The 18,967-nt window shown below is 58.0% G+C and overlaps 2 protein-coding genes across 2 annotated transcripts; both read left to right on the top strand.

The window, feature by feature from the left end:
* Positions 1-1,062: 1,062 nt before the first annotated feature.
* KAT2A (lysine acetyltransferase 2A) lies at positions 1,063-10,780 on the top strand. Its single transcript, XM_063178806.1, has 18 exons — positions 1,063-1,290; positions 1,770-1,893; positions 2,817-2,962; positions 3,330-3,419; positions 3,769-3,950; positions 4,756-4,947; positions 5,030-5,136; positions 5,262-5,369; positions 5,456-5,592; positions 6,860-7,068; positions 7,140-7,266; positions 7,490-7,600; positions 7,690-7,833; positions 8,067-8,181; positions 8,260-8,296; positions 8,415-8,478; positions 8,682-8,766; positions 9,740-10,780. The coding sequence occupies exons 1-18, from the start codon at positions 1,063-1,065 to the stop codon at positions 9,931-9,933; spliced, it is 2,400 nt and encodes a 799-aa protein (XP_063034876.1). The 3' UTR covers positions 9,934-10,780.
* A 605-nt stretch (positions 10,781-11,385) lies between these two features.
* Positions 11,386-16,080, top strand: DHX58 (DExH-box helicase 58). The gene is made up of 12 exons (XM_063178916.1): positions 11,386-11,671; positions 11,748-11,949; positions 12,038-12,228; positions 12,434-12,550; positions 12,756-12,882; positions 12,962-13,144; positions 13,219-13,475; positions 13,583-13,732; positions 13,948-14,109; positions 14,876-15,066; positions 15,302-15,398; positions 15,550-16,080. The coding sequence occupies exons 1-12, from the start codon at positions 11,399-11,401 to the stop codon at positions 15,727-15,729; spliced, it is 2,130 nt and encodes a 709-aa protein (XP_063034986.1). The 5' UTR covers positions 11,386-11,398; the 3' UTR covers positions 15,730-16,080.
* The last annotated feature ends 2,887 nt before the right edge of the window (positions 16,081-18,967 follow it).

Raw genomic sequence — 18,967 nt, 5'->3', positions numbered from 1 at the left:
TGCCAGAGGGAACGGGGCTGTGCTGGCACCGGGCATGGCCCGGGCACCTCTGCCAGGGTGGGGAACGGGGGCTGTGCTGGCACCGGGCATGGCCTGGCACCTCTGCCAGGGGAACGGGGCTGTGCTGGCGCTGGGTATGGCCCGGGCACCTCTGCCAGGGTGGGGAACGGGGGCTGTGCTGGCACCGGGCATGGCCCGGGCACCTCTGCCAGGGGAACAGGGCTGTGCTGGCGCTGGGTATGGCCCTGGCACCTCTGCCAGGGTGGGGAACGGGGCTGTGCTGGCACCGGGCATGGCCCGGGCACTTCTGTCGGATGAATGGGGCTGTGCTGGCACCGGGCATGACCTCTGCCCTGGCAGAGGAGGATGAGCGAGGGGCTCCGGGCCATGAGGAGCACCGAGAATCCCCGGCAGGTCCCGAGCATCCCCCCGGGCAGCCTTGGCAGCGGTGGCTCCCATCCTCGGGATGCTGCTGGAACATTCCCGTGCCTGCCTCGCCGACAGTGCTGGAACATTCCAGGCGGTGCCCGCTCCTGCCCGGCGCTAATCCGCTTCCCCCGCGGTCAGAGGGGCGCGGTCGGTCTCTCATTAATGGCCCCGCGGGCGGAGCCGGTTTGCCGGTACCGGCCGGGAGGCGCGGCCACGCTCCGTGCCAGCCGCCCGAGCCGGCTGCGAGCAGGCGGAGGGCGGCTCACACACCGCGTTTGGATAACAGGCCGTGGCCACGCTCCATATTTGCGGGAGGCAGCAGAGCGGTACCGGTTACCGGAGGGGTGCGAGCGCTCCGCCGGGCACCGACAGCTCGGCATCGCCCCGTGAGGGGCTGTCGCGGTGGGTCGTCGTGACCGGACCTCGATCCTCTCTGGGCGGTTCGCGCCGCCCGCAGTGCCGAGTGGGAGCTCTGCTCCCGTTTGGGGCACCGGGTGACGTGAACCGGCCCCGGGAGCGCCGTCCCGGCAGCAGCGGCCCCGCCTCTCCCGCCGCAGCGAACTACAACTCCCGGCGTTCCCTGCGCTCGCGGCGCGCAGGCGCAGTGCGCGCGGGGCGCACGCCGGGCCCGGCATGGCGGAGCCGGAGGCCGCGCAGCCCGGGCGGCCCCCGCCGGGCCCGGCCGCGACAACGGCGGCCACAGCGGGGGCGAGCGGGGGAACGGCTGGAGGAGCGGGATCCAGCGACCCGGCACGGCCCGGGCTGAGCCAGCAGCAGCGGGCGAGCCAGCGCAAGGCGCAGGTGCGGGGCTTCCCCCGCGGGAAGAAGCTGGAGAAGCTGGGGGTGTTCTCGGCTTGCAAGGTGGGGACGGCGGCACCGGGAGGGAACGGGGGGCACGGAGGGCTGGAGGGGGGCTCGAGGCTGTGCACGAGTGGGGGATGCAAGGACGGGCATGGTGGGGTGCAGGGGATACGGGAGTGGGGTTCAGGGCTGTGCATGGGTGGGGGATGGAGGGTGAGGATGCTGACATGAGAGGGGATGCAGGAGAGGTGTAGGAGGGGAATTTAGGGGTGCGGGGGGGTGAATGGAAGGAATAAATGGACAAAGGATGCGGGATTGGGATGTACGTAGGGTTCAAGTGCAGGATGAGGCTGCTGAGTTACCCAAGGGGGATGCAGGGATGTCACTGAGCAGGGGCTGCAGAGTTCTGGGGGACTATTGGGGTGGTGGGGGCTGAGAAAAGCTAGGCTGGGTGAAGAGGGGTAGATGGGAGCCAGGGAAATCTTTGGCCACAGAAGGTGGCACCCACTGCAACAACCACTGCTGTTCCTTATTCCCAGGCCAACGACGCCTGCAAGTGCAATGGCTGGAAGAACCCCAACCCCCCCACAGCCCCCCGGATGGACCTGCAGCAGCCAGTGACCAACCTGAGTGAACCCTGCCGGAGCTGTGGCCATGCTCTGGGTAACTCCTGTGGGATTGGTCCCTTGTTCTCACTGCGGTGCTGATCCCTTGTTCTCACTGTGGTGAAATAGGAGCTTCTTTGAGCCAGATCTCATAAGCTTTTGGAAGTCTATTTCACACCCAAGATAGCTCAGCTACCTTAGAAGGCATAAAATCAGCAGAATGGCTTCTGTTGCAGTGTTGGAAACAAAAAGGTTCTAATAAAAGGCAAAGTAACAAACTCGTTATAGACAAAAACTAAGTGCAAAAAGCTCTCCTGCCCTTAGTTATACACTTTCACAAAAGCAATTAGTTTCTTTGTTCTCTTCTTTTTCTAGTAAATTCCCCAAGCAAAACTTTATGGCTCCTGTACAAGTAGCTATCCTTAAATTTGAGGTGGAGTCCCCTAAGTCCTATAAGGTGTCTTTTCACTTGATTGAAGAGAAAAACTTCTAAGCTTATTTCCTTTTTAAGAAGACAAAAGATAGTTTTGTCTCTCCATCAACAAGCAACACATTCCTGTACTGTGGTGCTGATCCCTCAATGCCACTGTGGTGCTGATCCCTTGGCTTTCTCTTTGTGGTGATAATCCCTTGGCTTTCTCTTTGTAGTGGTAATCCCTTGGCTTCTTTTTGTGGTGATGATTCCTTGGCTTTCTCTCTGTGGTGCTGATCCTTGGCTTTCTCTTTGTGGTGCTGATCTCCTGGTCTCTTTGTGGTGATGATCCCTTGGCTTTCTCTTTGTGGTGTTGATCCTTGGGTTTCTCTTTGTGGTGCTCATCCCTTGGCTTTCTCTTTGTGGTGCTGATCTCTCGGCTTTCTCTTTGTGGTGATGATCCCTTGCCTTTCTCTTTGTGGTGTTGATCCCTTGCCTTTCTCTTTGTGGTGTTGATCCCTTGCCTTTCTCTTTGTGGTGATGATCCCTTTTCTTTCTCCCTGGCACAGCTGACCACGTGTCCCACCTGGAGAACGTCTCAGAGGAGGAGATCAACCGTCTGCTGGGCATGGTGGTGGATGTGGAGAACCTCTTCATGTCAGTGCACAAGGAGGAGGACACAGACACCAAGCAGGTGTATTTCTACCTGTTCAAGGTGAGTCTGGAGCTGGGCAGGTCTCACTGCCCCGCTCATGGGGGGAAATGTGCAGAGTTTCTGGTCATTGTGGGGGTTGCTGTCGTGCTGTTTGTGCTCTGCTGGAGGTGGTGCTGAAGCTGTGAACCATCCCACAGCCCAGAGACCTGGAATGTTGACTCTCTTCTGGAGTCACTGCTCTCCTGGCCTGGAATTCCCTAGGAGGGGCAGTTCTAGGGGATGAGTGGGTGTGCTCCAAGGGCAGCACCAGTGCCTTCCTAGCTGTAGAAACTGGAGCAGCCCCATGGCAGCATTCAGCCACCTCCACCATTCCTGGAATATCCAGTTCCTGGGGCTCTTCTGACTGTGTCTGTTGGTGTCTTTGCAGCTGCTGAGGAAGTGCATCCTGCAGATGAGCCAGCCTGTGGTCGAGGGGTCCCTGGGGAGCCCTCCCTTTGAGAAACCCAACATTGAGCAGGTGAGGCTGCTGCACTGCCCTGATGGCTTGTCCTGTGTTCTGCTGCTCTTGCACAGTCCCCTCTCTCTCTGGGAGGCAGCATGGAAGAGCCCAGAGCAGCTCCTGGCACCCTCCCACTGTGCCATCCTGTCCCCAGGGAGTCCTGAATTTTGTGCAGTACAAATTCAGCCCCTGGCACCCTCCCACTGTGCCATCCTCTCTCCCCAGGGAGTCCTGAATTTTGTGCAGTACAAATTCAGCCCCTGGCACCCTCCCACTGTGCCATCCTCTCTCCCCAGGGAGTCCTGAATTTTGTGCAGTACAAATTCAGCCCCTGGCACCCTCCCACTGTGCCATCCTCTCTCCCCAGGGAGTCCTGAATTTTGTGCAGTACAAGTTCAGCCACTTGCCACCCAAGGAGCGCCAGACCATGTATGAGCTCTCCAAGATGTTCCTGCTGTGCCTCAACTACTGGAAGCTGGAGACACCGTCCCAGTTCCGTCAGCGCTCCCAGAACGATGATGTGGCCACCTACAAGGTCAACTACACCAGGTAAGGAGGGCAGGGGGCCACTGAGCCAGCCAGCCTGGGGTCTCCCAGACTGTCAGTCCACCAGGAGAGCAGGCACACAGTGGGGCCAGTGCTTCTGAGTGTCAGCAGTGCCTTCATCCAGTCTGCTCCCAGCAATATTGTCCCAGGAGTGATATGGTTGCTCTGGGGTCTCTGGTTCTCTCCTGCTGCTCAGAGTGACCCCCAGATGTGTTAGAAAGTCTCTTTTCCCAGCCCAGCAGTTGAAGAAGGAGTCAGAACTCTTCATTTCTCTGTCTCAAGGTTGTTTATTGTTTCTTATCTATAAAATTCTTTCTCCTGGCCTGCTGAGGTCTGCTCAACAAGTCAATCAGAGGCACACCGCCCGTCTTTTATCTTTTTATACTAAAAACTATGTATACAATATTTACAGTTACTTCCCAATACCCATCACCCATGTTAGACAGTGAGCTTCTACTCTAAACCAATCTAAAAGTGCCAACATCACAGCAGAAGATGGAGGCCAAGAAGAAGAAGGAGAAAGGCTGGACACGCCCAGATTCCTCCTGAACCCCCATTCTAAAAACCCCCAAAAATTATTTTTACACCCTGTGATAAATTCACTATCATTCTACTTAAACTTTCATGGCTTGTAAATCCTCATATAAGGTTGGTAATTGTTTCAGTGGGCTAAACTCAAAGGTACAGGTGGTTTTGACTCTGTGCCAAGGTCTCTGAGCCCCCTGGGCAGGAGCTCGAGTCCTCCAGGGCAGCCAGAGGAATTTCCTGGGTTCCAGCCCTGTCTCTGGAGCCCCTTGGTGTCCCACAGGTGGCTGTGCTACTGCCACGTGCCCCAGAGCTGTGACAGCCTGCCCCGCTATGAGACCACGCACGTGTTTGGGCGCAGCCTCCTCAAGTCCATCTTCACCGTGACGCGGCGGCAGCTGCTGGAGAAATTCCGTGTGGAGAAGGACAAGCTGGTGCCAGAGAAACGGACCCTGATCCTCACCCACTTCCCCAAGTAGGTGCCCAGTGTGGGGATGGCTGCTGGAGGGCACTGCTCCTTTGGCACGCTCGCGTGCTGATGTGCCACTCCCTGCCAGGTTCCTCTCCATGCTGGAGGAGGAGATCTACGGTGAGAACTCTCCCATCTGGGAGGCTGATTTCACTGTGCCAGCTGCAGAGGGTGCCCAGCTGGTGTCTCGCCCAGGTATTTCAGGATAATTCAGGATTTCCCCTCTCCCTCTGTTTGGAGGCTGAGGGAAAAAGGGTTAAGGTGTGGCTGAGCATTTTCACAAGGCCTTTTCAGTCGTGGGCACCATGGGTTTCTTGCAGCTGCAGTCAGCACCGTTGCTGTGCCCACCACTCCTCTCTTCAGCAAGAAGCTCAGCAGCAGCAGCTCAGCCACCAGCCTGGACACCACCACCCCAGAGCCTCTGCCAGGTAAGGTCACCTGAGCCCACTCCAGAAAGCTGGAACTGTCCATGGTGCCTCCCAGCACTGCATGTGCCACTCTGCTCCCGTGCCAGGAGAGAAGAGGAAGCTCCCTGAGAGCCTGACCCTGGAGGATGCCAAGCGGATCCGTGTCATGGGAGACATCCCCATGGAGCTGGTGAACGAGGTCATGCTGACCATCACAGACCCTGCTGCCATGCTGGGCCCTGAGGTGAGGCCTGGGGATGTTGGGGTGCCTCCATGGCCTACAGTGCAGCAGGCACAGGGCAGAGGCCTAAAGATAGGAAATGCCAAGTCATGGGGAATGGCTGGAAGTCCTTTCTTCTGCCTTTTGGATCCCTGCTTATCTCTGTGTAACCCCATAGGTCACTTCTCCTTAACCCCTGCATTGGACAATTTCTGATCCCCCTATACCCTACATAATGGGCTGTTTTAGCCTGGTTCTGGAGAAGAGCTGTCCCTGGAACCCTTCATAGACTGTGGAGTGCCAGAACAGCCTTCTCCTCTCTTGCCCTGAGCCTGCCTGCGTGTGGCACCTTGCAAGCTAAGACCTGGAATCACAAAGAGCTGATAATCACTAAAAGAGCTGATAATCACTAAAAGAGCTGATATTCCTTAAGCTTGCTAAGGTTGCTGAGAGCTGCTTGGGTTGTTGGGCAGTCAGTCTCCATAAAGGACTGAGCTATCCGGCCCTGCAGCCTACTCAGAGGCAAACCTGCTCTCAGCAGGAGGCTGAATTACTACAGAGCTGCTTCCCCAGCATGCCAGGATGGGGTGAGTGTTGGGGAAGATGAAACAGGAAAGCCTTATAAATATGATTGCCTGGCAAAAGATTTTGAGAATATGGAAACTATAAGCGAGATTGAAATGAAAGCAAGCTTTGAGATACCTCAGTTACTGAACAACTGGAAAACAATGGTGTGGCCAGCTGAAGGTGATCCCCTTTTGATGGAACAACACCCTCTGCTTGCAGACAGGCCCAAGGGTCAGAGCAGACCCTACTGGCTTGGCAGAAGGGGCCCAAAGAGGAGTTTTTAGGATTTAAAATGTAACACATATGGTAATGTAGTGATTCTTATAGGCTGTATGGAAATGCTGTAGGATTTGTATATTGGACTAGATTGGTTAGTGAGAATTAGAATATTCAACACAGAAGAAGATTTATTGTATTGTAACAGGAACCTCGCGCTCTTACCCTTTTAGGCTCTTGCCTTTTACTCTGTTACCCCTTTTACTCCCTGATGCTTTTACTCTCTCACCCTCTCATCCTCTCTCCCCCTCTTTTCTCTCGGGCCTGCTCTGAGCCGTGGCTGGCAGCCTGCACCCACGCCCTTTGCAATAAACCCCAAATTCCACCATCTGGCTTCAGAGATCTCTCACCTCTGTCCATCCCAGCCATCCTACCCCCCGACCCTCCTGCAGGTGGGCTCCCCCAAAGAGGGTGTGCAGTGCCAGTGACCCCCCCTGTGTGCCCCCAGACCAGCCTGCTGTCGGCCAACGCGGCGCGGGACGAGACGGCGCGGCTGGAGGAGCGGCGCGGCATCATCGAGTTCCACGTCATCGGCAACTCCCTGTCCCAGAAATCCAACAAGAAGATCCTGATGTGGCTGGTGGGGCTGCAGAACGTCTTCTCCCACCAGCTGCCCCGCATGCCCAAGGAGTACATCACCCGCCTCGTCTTTGACCCGTGCGTGCCTGGGGGGTGCCTGGGGGCCGCTCTGGGGGGCTCCCCTCACCCTCGGCCGTGCTGCCCCGCAGGAAGCACAAGACCCTGGCGCTGATCAAGGATGGACGAGTGATTGGGGGCATCTGCTTCCGTATGTTCCCTACCCAAGGCTTCACGGAGATTGTCTTCTGTGCTGTCACCTCCAATGAGCAAGTGAAGGTGAGAGAAGGGAGGTGGGCACACAGGTGTGCCCCCCCCAAAGCCTGGTGTGGGCAGGATGATCTCTCAGCCCCCTTGGGCAGCCAAACCTGCTCAGCACTGGTCAACCCCAAGCTGTGGTAGTTGCTCCAGGTCATCTTGCAGCTGCCATTTCCATGGGAGGGGGTGGGAGGGGGTTGTTTATCCCACCTGGGGGGTCTCTGTCTCATGGTACTTCCCCAAGGGCTATGGGACACACCTGATGAACCACCTGAAGGAGTACCACATCAAGCACAACATCCTCTACTTCCTCACCTATGCAGATGAGTACGCCATTGGCTACTTCAAAAAGCAGGTGGGTTCCTTTCCCTGGGAGCTGCTCCCAGCCTTGCTGCACACCTACCCCCTCCCACCTACCCCTTCCCACCTGCCCCTCTCCCCTAGGGCTTCTCCAAGGACATCAAGGTCCCCAAGAGCCGCTACCTGGGGTACATCAAGGACTACGAGGGGGCCACCCTGATGGAGTGTGAGCTGAACCCCCGCATCCCCTACACCGAGCTTTCACACATCATCAAGAAGCAGAAGGAGGTATGGCCCAGAGGTGGGCACAAGGGTAGGTGACTGCCAGCCACCCCCTGAAGGCAGAGGAGAGGTGTGGGGCTATGCTGGCTCTGAGAGCAGACTTGCAGAGCAATGAGGGGGCACTGGTGGTGTTGACACTGGCTGGGGTTATCTCTGGCCTCGCATGGTGGGTTTGTGGGGTCCTTGGAGCATCCTGCAGCCCCCATTCCTCTGCTCCCTTCCATTCCCATTCCCTGCAGATCATCAAGAAGCTGATTGAGAGGAAACAGGCTCAGATCCGCAAGGTGTACCCAGGCCTGACCTGCTTCAAGGAGGGCGTGAGGCAAATCCCCATCGAGAGCGTCCCTGGCATCCGTGAGTCCTGGCAGGGGGCTCTGCCCTCCCTCCCCATGGCTGCAGAGCAGACATGGTGACACTGATACTTTATTCCAGGAGAAACAGGATGGAAACCACTGGGGAAGGAGAAGGGGTGAGTGCTGCTGATGAAGCAGCAGGGCTGGGGGCTCAGCTCAGGCTGTGCCTCAGCCTTGGTGTTTTCCTGGCCCTGGAGTGGAGAGAGGCTGATGGACATTGGCTTTGTCCTGCAGGAAGGAGCTAAAGGACCCAGACCAGCTCTACAACATGCTGAAGAACCTCCTGGCCCAGATCAAGGTGTGGGCATGAAAGGACCCTCACTGTGGGGTCCCTGTCCCCCTGACAGCCCTCAGAGCTGCCTCCCTTGGGACGGGCTGTACAGGGCTTTGCCCTTGGGGACAGCTGGGGTGACCCAGGTTGGGGGGAGAGCTGGACCCCTGGGTGCTGGAGCAGCCAAGGGTTGTGTGTTCATTGCTCCAACTGCCCCCTCTTCTCCCCAGACCCACCCCAGTGCGTGGCCCTTCATGGAGCCGGTGAAGAAGTCAGAGGCACCAGACTACTATGAAATCATCCGCTTCCCCATTGGTAGGTTGGTGTGTCCAGCACCCCGGGGCAGGATTGCAGGACAGGGGGCTGAGAACCCCACATGAATCAGCAGAGGGGGCTGAGAACCCCACAATAATCAGCAGAGAGGGGATGAGAACCCCACATGAATCAGCAAAGAGGGCTGAGAACCCCACAATAATCAGCAGAGAGGGCTGAGAACCCCATAATAATCAGCAGAGAGGGCTGAGAACCCCATATTAATTAGTAGAGGGGGCTGAGAACCCCATATTAATTAGTAGAGGGGGCTGAGAACCCCATATTAATTAGTAGAGGGGGCTGAGAACTCCACAATAATCAGCAGAGGGGGGATGAGAACCCCACATGAATCAGCAGAGGGGGCTGAGAACCCCACAATAATCAGCAGAGAGGGCTGAGAGACCCATAATAATCAGCAGAGAGGGCTGAGAACCCCACAGTAATTAGTAGAGGGGGCTGAGAACCCCACAGTAATTAGTAGAGGGGGCTGAGAACCCCACAGTAATTAGTAGAGGGGGCTGAGAACCCCACAGTAATTAGTAGAGGGGGCTGAGAACCCCACAATAATTAGTAGAGGGGGCTGAGAACCCCATAATAATCAGCAGAGAGGGCTGAGAACCCCATATTAATTAGTAGAGGGGGCTGAGAACCCCACAATAATCAGCAGAGGGGGCTGAGAACCCCATATTAATTAGTAGAGGGGGCTGAGAACCCCACAATAATCAGCAGAGGGAGCTGAGAACCCCACAATAATCAGCAGAGAGGGCTGAGAACCCCACAATAATCAGCAGAGAGGGCTGAGAACCCCACATTAATCATGGGGTCTGTGCTGAGCACTCACGTTTGGGGCAGTGGGAGCCTCGGGATAGTCCCGAATGAGAAAGGGATGAGTTGGGACCCGTGGCTGATGCCCAGCTCAGTGACTGGGGGGGGATGCAGAAGCCTGGGGAGGGATCCTGACCTGTGCCACCTGCAGACCTGAAGACCATGACGGAGAGGCTGAAGAACCGCTACTATGTGACCAAGAAGCTCTTCATCGCCGACCTGCAGCGCATCATCACCAACTGCCGCGAGTACAACCCGCCCGACAGCGACTACTGCAAGTGTGCCAACACCCTCGAGAAGTTCTTCTACTTCAAGCTCAAGGAGGGAGGGCTCATCGATAAGTAGAAGGGGCTGGCCTGGACCTGCTGTGGCCTCCCAGTGGGAGGGACCGGGCTCCTTGTGGGATCCAACCCCACTGTTTGTGTTGGTAGGAGCTGCTGGAGGGATTGGTGCTGCTGAGCAGCCTGGGGAGCTGGGCTTTCCTTCTTGGGGAGCCACAGGGGCTTGGGGGGCTGGTGCTTTTATCCCTGAGGTGCTCTGGCTGCCTCTCCTAGGGAATGGGGCTGAGGCTGGAGCTGCCCCATCAGGATCTGCCCAGGGCAGGGACAGCACTGAGCTCCCACCTCTGCCTGGGGAGGGGGAGCCCCCTGAGCCCTGTGCATCCCCCTTACCTGGGATCGTGCCTTCTGCCCTGACTCCCTGTGACAGGGCAGGGGCGCACAAGTGCTTTGGTTTCTGCTCCGTCCGCGCGCAGGCAGCCCCTGCCGCTCACACTGAATGTAGGCGGGCTCAGCCCTGCTCTGTCCGCGGTGCTGCTCCTGGGCCGGGGCCCTGCTGGGCAGGGGGCTCTGCCCTGCTCACCCAGCTCCTGCTGCCTCTCTCAGCCCTTCCCTCCCTCCCTCCCCTCGCGGGGCAGGTCTGCCTTCCCTGCCTGTGCTGCCAGCTGGGCACGGGGGGCTGCCAGCCCCGGTCCTGCCCCTCTGAGTGCCAGGGGCACAGGGAGGGTGGCTGCCCGGTGCTGTGCTGGCCTCTGCTCCCTGCCCTGCTCTGGCTGGCAGCCCCCTCTGCTTGTCCCCTCCCTGCTCCCCGCCCCTTTCCCTGCCCTCCACTCCCCCATTTCACTTGACTGGTGTTTTCGTTGGTTTGTTTGTTTGTTTGTTTGTTTGTTTTTTTAATAAATGTCCTTGTGCAAGGCCTAGATCCATCCTTGGGGCTCACCCCGGCGTGGTGGGCAGGGGGGACAACCTGGGATGTTCTGAAGGGTGTTGGGGAGGGGAAGAGGAACAGCTCAGGATGGGGAGAACGTGAAGATCCCCATGGACGGGTTGGGGTGCACTGGGCAGAATTGGGGTGTCGGGTGTTGACAGGACACAGGGGTGATCTGGGTGCGGGGAGGTTCTGTGGGAGCTCCACTCGCTTTTGGTTTCGCTTCCAGTTGGGAGCTGGGGCTCCTGGGGGATCCCTGAGCCGGCCAGCTCAGCTCAGCTCAGCTCAGCTCAGCTCGGCTCGGCTCAGTTTTCCCCAGCTCGGCCAGCGTGGCCCCCCCTTGCTGTTCCTTCCCCGTGCTCCGCCCGCCGCTCTCGGCACCGCCTCCAGTTTCGTTTCCCGGTGGCTGCGGCGGCTCCGGGACGCGGAGCTGCGGGGAATGGAGCTGCGGGACACGGAGCTCCAGGGAATGAAGCTGCGGGACACGGAGCTCCAGGGAATGAAGCTGCGGGACACGGAGCTGCGGGACACGGAGCTGCGGGGAATGGAGCTCCAGGGAATGAAGCTGCGGGACACGGAGCTGCGGGGAATGGAGCTCCAGGGAATGAAGCTGCGGGACACGGAGCTGCGGGGAATGGAGCTGCGGGACACGGAGCTCCAGGGAACGAAGCTGCGGGGAATGGAGCTTCAGGGAATGGAGCTTCAGGGAATGGAGCTCCGGGGGTACCAGCGGGAGGCAGCGGCCCCGGCCCTGAGCGGCCGCAACAGCATCGTGTGGCTGCCCACCGGAGCCGGCAAAACCCGCGTGGCCGTGCACGTCTGCCGGCAGCACCTGGAGAGCCGGAGGGACGCCAAGGTGGCCGTGCTTGTCAACAAGGTGCTGCCCTGCCCCAGGACCCCCACAGCCACCCTGGTGGTGCTGGCTGGTGCTGAGTGTGGTCCTGTGGGCACAGGTGCACCTGGTGGACCAGCACACCGAGAAGGAGTTCCACGTGCTGCAGGACAGCTTCAAGGTGGCGTCCATCAGCGGGGACACCAGCCACAAAACCTTCTTCGCCGACCTGGTGAAGAAGAGCGACGTTGTCATCTGCACGGCGCAGATCCTGCAGAACGCCCTGGTGAGCACGGAGGAGGACGTGCACGTGGAGCTGACAGGTGGGCACCAGGTGCAAATACTGCTGGCCCCGCAGCCATGGCTGAGCCCCAACCATCTCACCTTGCTCCCTTCCCTGGCACGGAGCAGATTTCTCGCTGCTGGTGATAGATGAGTGCCACCACACGCACAAGGACGCCGTCTACAACAAGATCATGCTGAGATACCTCCAGCACAAGCTCCGTGGGGAGCGGGACCTGCCACAGGTCCTGGGGCTGACGGCATCCCCTGGCACCGGGGGGGCAACATCCTTTGAGGGGGCTGTAGAGCACATCCTGCAGGTGCGTCCTGTGCCCCCTGTGCTGTTCCAGCATGGCTTCCCCTGGGGTTCAGCAGGGTGTTCCTGGGCATGGGGGTTGATGCCCAGGTTTGTGGGTGCTGGGCAGCTTGGAGGAGTCATCCCCAAACTCACCAGTTGAGCAGCACGTGCTGCATTGTCCTGGGCAGCTCTGGGCTCAGGGTGGAAGCCGGGTCTTTCCCTCTCAGATCTGTGCCAACCTGGACACTGAGAAGATCACATCGGTGCAGGATGAGTTGCAGCACCTGCAGAGCCACGTCCCCCAACCCAAGAAGCAGTATGACCTGTGCCAGGAGAGACCACAGGTGAGGGATGGCTGCTCAGAGCCATGGGGCTGCTCACTGGGTGGAAGATGAGACCCCCCCAAGCCCTGCTGTGTGAGGCACCTTCATCTGCTTTGCTCAGTGTGAAAAATCAGACCCAGAGCTTTGGTGCTGGGGGATCCCACAGCTGTTCTGGGCCATGCAAGCAGCCACAATTCCCAGGTCCTGAGCCCCTCTCTGCTGCCAGGACCCCTTTGGTGATCAGCTGAAGAAGATGATGGTGCAGATCCAGCAGTTCATGGAGAAGCCGGATTTCTCACGGGACTTTGGCACGCAGGTTTACGAGCAGCACATCGTGGAGCTGGAGAAGAGAGGTGAGGCTGTGGCAGGGAGGGTGTGGCAGGGCTGAGCCAGGGGGACAGGCTCTCACTGCCCTGTCCCCTGCCCTGGCAGCTGCAGAGATGTTTTGTCGCAAGACGCGCGTGTGCGCCCTGCACCTGCGCAAGTACAACGACGCTCTGCTCATCAACGACACCGTGAGGATGGTGGATGCCTTCCAGTGCCTCCAGCAGTTCTACAGCTCTGAGAGGGACAAGAAGGACCCCACCGAGCAGTTCCTCACCACCACCTTTGAGGGTAACAGGGGGGCCTGGAGGGGGGAGATGCTGGCTGCATTTGGGGTGTCCCTGACGCTTCTGTCACCCGTGCAGAGAACAGGGCGAGACTGCAGGAGCTTGCTGGGGATCACCGCTATGAGAACCCCAGGCTGGCCAAGCTGGAGGGGATCCTGCGTGAGCACTTCCAGCCCCTGGGCACTTCTCGTGGCATTGTGTTCACCAGGACAAGGCAGAGTGCCCACAGCCTGCTGAGCTGGCTGCAGGGCATGGCCACGCTCCGTGGGCAGCACATCAGGGCTGCCGTCCTCACCGGCGCTGGCTACAGCAACCAGACCAGGCACATGACACAGGTGAGTGCAGGGAGGGTGGGCAGCAGCTGCACCGACCCAAATTTGCACATTTTGGGGGTCTCAGAGCCCTACACAGCTGCTGAGGCATCACCCCCTTGTCTCCCCAGAATGAGCAGCAGGATGTGATCAAGCAGTTCCGTCAGGGAGCCCTCAACCTGCTCTTCTCCACCAGCGTGGCCGAGGAGGGCCTGGACATCCCCGAGTGCAACATCGTGGTCCGCTATGGGCTGATGACCAACGAGATTGCCATGATGCAGGTGCTGCCCGGGCTCCCTCTGGCCCTGCCAGGATCCCCCAAAGCTGCAGGGGTGGGACGTGGGGGCGCTTGCATTCCCTGCAGGAATCCTTGGGGATGAGCCCATCTCCTTGGCAAGGCACAGCAGAGGGTGGAGGTGGCTCCATCCTCACAGGGTAGCACAGAAGGGTTGGCTGTGTCCTTTATTGACTGCAACATTTGGACCTTGCCCTGCAGGCCCGGGGCCGTGCCCGTGCTGAGAACAGCGTCTACTCTGTCCTTGCCAAAGCCAACACCAGAGAGGTGACCCGAGAGCTGCTCAACGAGGACCTGGTGGAGCTGATGAAGAGGGCGATCCAGGCAGTGCAAGCCATGCCTGAGCAGGAGTACCTCCAAAAGGTGGGTGCTGGGTGCTGCTGTGGGTCTGGCAGGGCCAGGCAGCCCTTGCTGCCTGCTCTGTCTCAGGGAAACACCAGATCCTGGGATGGGGTTGTGTGGGGCACGCCAGTGTGTGCCCATCCTGCCCTGCCCTCCTGCTCTGTGCTGATGATGCCTCCCTCGTTATCCATGGATTCTGCCATCTGTCCTGTGCTACCCCTGTCCCCCCACTGTGGGAATCCACAGAATCAGAGGGTTTTGGGAAAGCTGCAAAAGGCAGGCCTCAGAAGCAGCAGAACTGTGATTAGAGCTAAGCAGCAGCCATGAGATAGGTCTGCAGAAAAATTATTTAGAAAGTAGAAAAGCAAGGACAAATAGAGCTATGGTCTGTGTATTAATGCTGATATGTTGTCTAGAATAACTCTCTAAGCTACAGAAAAGTTTATCTAGCAAGATATTAAGAAGTTTGAAGCTTAATATTGGAGCTCTGTGTAAAGCTTACACAATTTATTGTATTCAAAATAAGCAAGCATTGTTTTAACCAAAGGGATGTGTGCTTATAGTGATTGGATAGAACTATTGTCAATGTGCTTTTGCTTTGTGTGATTGGTCAAAAAACTTATGAAGTAAGTTGTAACATTAAGTTCTTGGCCTGCTGCCTGGGATGTGAGCTGATGGCATCTTCCCATTGTCATAACAATGTAATGAGACTGATGCTGGAAAATAAACCAGCTCAAAACAAAACAAAAAAAAAACCCGGCTGGTGATAGCTCTGTGTCCCCCCCAGATCCAGGAGCTGCAGAGGGTGGCTGTGGCCAGCTGGCTGCTGAGGGAGGCCAGGATCAGCGAGCGGAGGCAGCTGCACCAGGCGTCTGCTGTTTGCCTGTACTGCATCAACTGCAGCCGGGCCGTGTGCCGGGGCAGCGACATCCGCACCGTGGAGGGCATGCACCACGTCAATGTCAACCCCAAATTCGGGTAGGGGGCTCGTGGGCAGGCACAGGGGTGAGGGGAGTTATTGGAATAATACCAACATAGCCATTGGGATGTGCCTGAGCTTGTCTGGCCCTGTAGAACCAAACAGCGGCACTGTGGTGTTTCACCCCACAGACACTTTGGGCTGGCTGGGTGTGTGGTGTTTCACCCCACAGACACTTTTGGCCGGCTGGGCGTGTGGTGTTTCACCCCAACCCTGGTGGCCCCTTCCTTCCAGGTCGTATTACAGAGTTTCCTCTGGGAAAATACAGTTCCAGAGAGCTTTCAAGGACTGGGAGCCCGGCTGCCGCATTTCCTGCAGAGACTGCAGCCAGGTGAGCGCCACAATTCCCCTGTGTCTGTCCCCTTGTGAGCTGTGCCCTCTGTGGGCTGTGGCACACCGAGGTGACTGTCCCCTCGCTGTGGCCCTGCAGCCTGGGGACGCTGTGTGTGCCTCGGGTGACTGTCCCCTCGCTGCCCACACAGGACTGGGGCATGGAGATGCTGTACCGCCAGGTGAAGCTGCCTGTCCTCTGCATCAAAAACTTTGTGGTGGAGACGCCAGCAGAGAAGAGGAGGTACAAGAAGTGGGGGGCTGTGACGTTCCCCATCGAGGCCTTTGACTACGTGGAGTATTGCTCTGGCACCTACAGCCTGTCCTTGTAGCACAGGCTCTGTTCAGAAGAGGACCATTCACAGGGTGCTTTCAAGGTGCTGCATGGAAAGGGGAGGCTTCCTCAACCCTTGGACAGAGAGCCACGGCTCATTCCTGTTTTCCTTCCTGGTCTGAGCCCCAACAGCACGTCCCAAGCTGGATCCCATGGCTGCTGAAGGAGCTTTGCTGCACCCATGTAGAAAGGATGAGATGCTGGGATTGAAAGCCGCCCAAACCTTGCTCCCCATGCTGCTGCCTTCTCCTCCACAACCCTGCCAGGAGAACCATCATTTCTGTGGGTCCAGGACACTCTGATTTATGAACTTGATGGCTCCCCATTAAAGCACACATGCTAGACTGAAGAGGAAGGGTGGCTGCATCACTTATGGCAAGAGCTGGGTGGGTACAGGAGGCTTTGAAGGGGGGAAAGTTGCCCCAGAGGCAGAACCCACTGTACCCTGTGCCCGCAGAACAGGGGTCTCCAGGGCACAGTGGAGTCTGTGAGGCTGCCCTGGCAGACAGTGCCCTGAGTGACCCATCTCACCCACCCCAACCTGACCCTTCCTGAGGTGCAGAACGAGCCAAAACCCCTCTGGAACAGCCCCAGGGGGCTCCGGCGTCCCCTCAGACTCACCTGGGAGTGCCCTGGGCAGCGTCCGAGCTGTGAGGGAGCCAGGACCGGGATTGGGTGCAGGAACGGGCCGGGTTTGGGGCGGGGGATTCGGTACTGAGGGATTGGGTACCGGGGGATCCATTCAGTACCGGGAGATTTGGTACCAGGGGCATTTGGTACCGGGGGATTCATTTGGTACCAGGGAATTTGGTACCGGGGGATTCATTTGGTACCAAGGGGATTCAGTACTCAGGGATTTGATACCGGGGGATTCATTTGGTATCAGGGGGATTCAGTACTGAGGGATTTGGTACTGGGGGATTCGTTTGGTACTGAGGGATTCATTTGGTACCAGGGAATTTGGTACCGAGAGATTCATTTGGCACCAGGGGATTCAGTACTGAGGGATTTGGTACTGGGGGATTCGTTTGGTACCGAGGGATTCATTTGGTACCGGGGGATTCATTTGGTACCAGGGGGATTCAGTACTGAGGGATTTGGTACCGAGAGATTCATTTGGTACCAGGGGGATTCAGTACTGAGGGATTTGGTACTGGGGGATTCGTTTGGTACCGAGGGATTCATTTGGTACCGGGGGATTCATTTGGTACCAGGGGGATTCAGTACTGAGGGATTTGGTACCAAGGGATTCATTTGGTACCAGGGGGATTCAGTACTGAGGGATTTGGTACCGTGGGATTGGTTTGGTACCGAGGGATTCATTTGGTACCGGGGGATTTGGTACCAGGGAATTTGGTACCGAGAGATTAATTTGGCACCAGGGGATTCAGTACTGAGGGATTTGGTACCGGGGGATTCGTTTGGTACCAAGAGATTAATTTGGCACCAGGGGATTCAGTACTGAGGGATTTGGTACCGGGGGATTCGTTTGGTACTGAGGGATTCATTTGGTACCGGGGGATTTGGTACCAGGGAATTTGGTACCGAGAGATTCATTCGGCACCAGGGGATTCAGTACTGAGGGATTGGGTACCGGGGGATCCATTCAGTACCGGGAGATTTGGTACCAGGGGCATTTGGTACCGGGGGATTCATTTGGTACCAGGGGGATTCAGTACTGAGAGATTTGGTACCGGGGGATTCGTTTGGTACCAAGGGATTCGTTTGGTACAGAGGGATTCATTTGGTACCGGGGGATTTGGTAGCAGGGGATTTGGTACCGAGAGATTAAGTTGGCACCAGGGGATTCAGTACTGAGGGATTTGGTACCGGGGGATTCATTCGGTACCGAGGGATTTATTTGGTACCGAGGGATTCATTTGGTACCGAGGGATTCATTCGGTGCCGGGGGATTTATTCTGTACCAGGGGATTCAGTGCTGAGGGATTCAGTACCAAAGGCTTCAGTACCAGGGATTCCTTCGATACCGAGGGATTCGGTACAGGGGGGATTCATTCTGTACCTAGGGATTCGGTACAGGGGGATCAAATCGGTACCGAGGGATTTGGTACCAAGGGATTCATTCAGTTTCGGGGCATTCGGTACCGGGGGATTCATTCGGTACCGGGGGATTCATTCGGTACCGGGGGATTCGGTACTGAGCCCCGGACCGGCCGTGCTGCCCCGCCGCCGGCCGCTAGAGGGAGCCCCGCACCGGGTTGGGGGATGCTCGGGGAACCGGGAAACGACCCGGGGGAACCGGGGGATGCTCGGGGAACCGGGGGATGCTCGGGGAACCGGGAAAAGATCCGGGAGAACCGGGGGATGCTCGGGGAACCGGGGGATGTTCGGGGTACCGGGAGATGTTCAGGGAACCGGGAAACGATCCGGAGGATGCTCGGGGAAGCGGGAAACGATCCGAGGGAAACAGGGGATGCTCAAGGAACCGGGGGATGTTCGGGGAACAGGGAAACGATCCGAGGGAACCAGGGGGTGTTCGGGGAACCGGGAGATGATCCGGCAAGTACCAGGGGATGTCCGGGGAAGCGGGGGATGTTCAGGGAGTTGGGGGATGATCCGGCGGGGCCCGGGGATGCTCCAGCGAGTACGGGGGGCTGCGCCTGCGGCTCCAGGCGTGTCCCTTCCCCGCGGGACCCTGCCACTCGTGCTGCTGCTGGCCCGGGGACCCCCCTGCGGATGCTCGGATGCTCGGCAGCTGGCGGGGAGCTGCAGCAGGACAAGGACGTGAGAGGGCACCAGAGGCTCCCGCGGCGCCAGGCACACATAGCCCGCTCCCAGGTGGACATGGCCCCGGGGAAAGCCAGCTCCTGTGCATCAGAAACTGGGTAATGAGGCCATTGGAGTTATTTGTAGCTCCTCTGGGCCGGGATGGCCTCTCCTCCCGCTCCCCAGGCAGGATCCCTCCCGCAGGGACCCCAGAGCGTTTTGCTCAGCTCAAATTGCCCTGATTTGTGCTTGGAGAATTCAGGTTGTGAGTTAGCTCGGTGGGTGCCCACAGCACTGGGTGGTGCGACCTCTCACCAACCCTGGCAGAGCTGTCTGTCCTTTTGGGACAGCTCCAAACCAGAATTTCCGTAACAAAACTTGCCCCTTTTTGATATTATGGAATATGAGACCAGGACAGCACTGTGAGTCTCTGTGGGCTTTGCAGGTGGGTTTGTATCCATCCTCTGCTTATTCTTCCCTCTGCATCCCTGCTTTAACACCATCTGCAT

The sequence above is a fragment of the Melospiza melodia genome, chromosome 30, assembly GCF_035770615.1.
Source record: "Melospiza melodia melodia isolate bMelMel2 chromosome 30, bMelMel2.pri, whole genome shotgun sequence".
Taxonomy (NCBI): Eukaryota; Metazoa; Chordata; class Aves; order Passeriformes; family Passerellidae; genus Melospiza; species Melospiza melodia.
This window is presented reverse-complemented; position numbering and strand designations above follow the sequence as displayed.

What these genes read in the sequence shown, in the direction of transcription:
- KAT2A (XM_063178806.1), top strand. Translation starts at nt 1,063, where the DNA reads ATGGCGGAGCCGGAGGCCGCGCAGCCCGGGCGGCCCCCGCCGGGCCCG. An exon ending in GGGTGTTCTCGGCTTGCAAG is followed by an intron (nt 1,291 to 1,769) that starts GTGGGGACGGCG and finishes CCTTATTCCCAG; the next exon opens with GCCAACGACGCCTGCAAGTG. An exon ending in TGTATTTCTACCTGTTCAAG is followed by an intron (nt 2,963 to 3,329) that starts GTGAGTCTGGAG and finishes GTGTCTTTGCAG; the next exon opens with CTGCTGAGGAAGTGCATCCT.
- DHX58 (XM_063178916.1), top strand. Translation starts at nt 11,399, where the DNA reads ATGAAGCTGCGGGACACGGAGCTGCGGGGAATGGAGCTGCGGGACACG. An exon ending in AGCAGGAGTACCTCCAAAAG is followed by an intron (nt 14,110 to 14,875) that starts GTGGGTGCTGGG and finishes TGTCCCCCCCAG; the next exon opens with ATCCAGGAGCTGCAGAGGGT. An exon ending in CCTGCAGAGACTGCAGCCAG is followed by an intron (nt 15,399 to 15,549) that starts GTGAGCGCCACA and finishes CTGCCCACACAG; the next exon opens with GACTGGGGCATGGAGATGCT.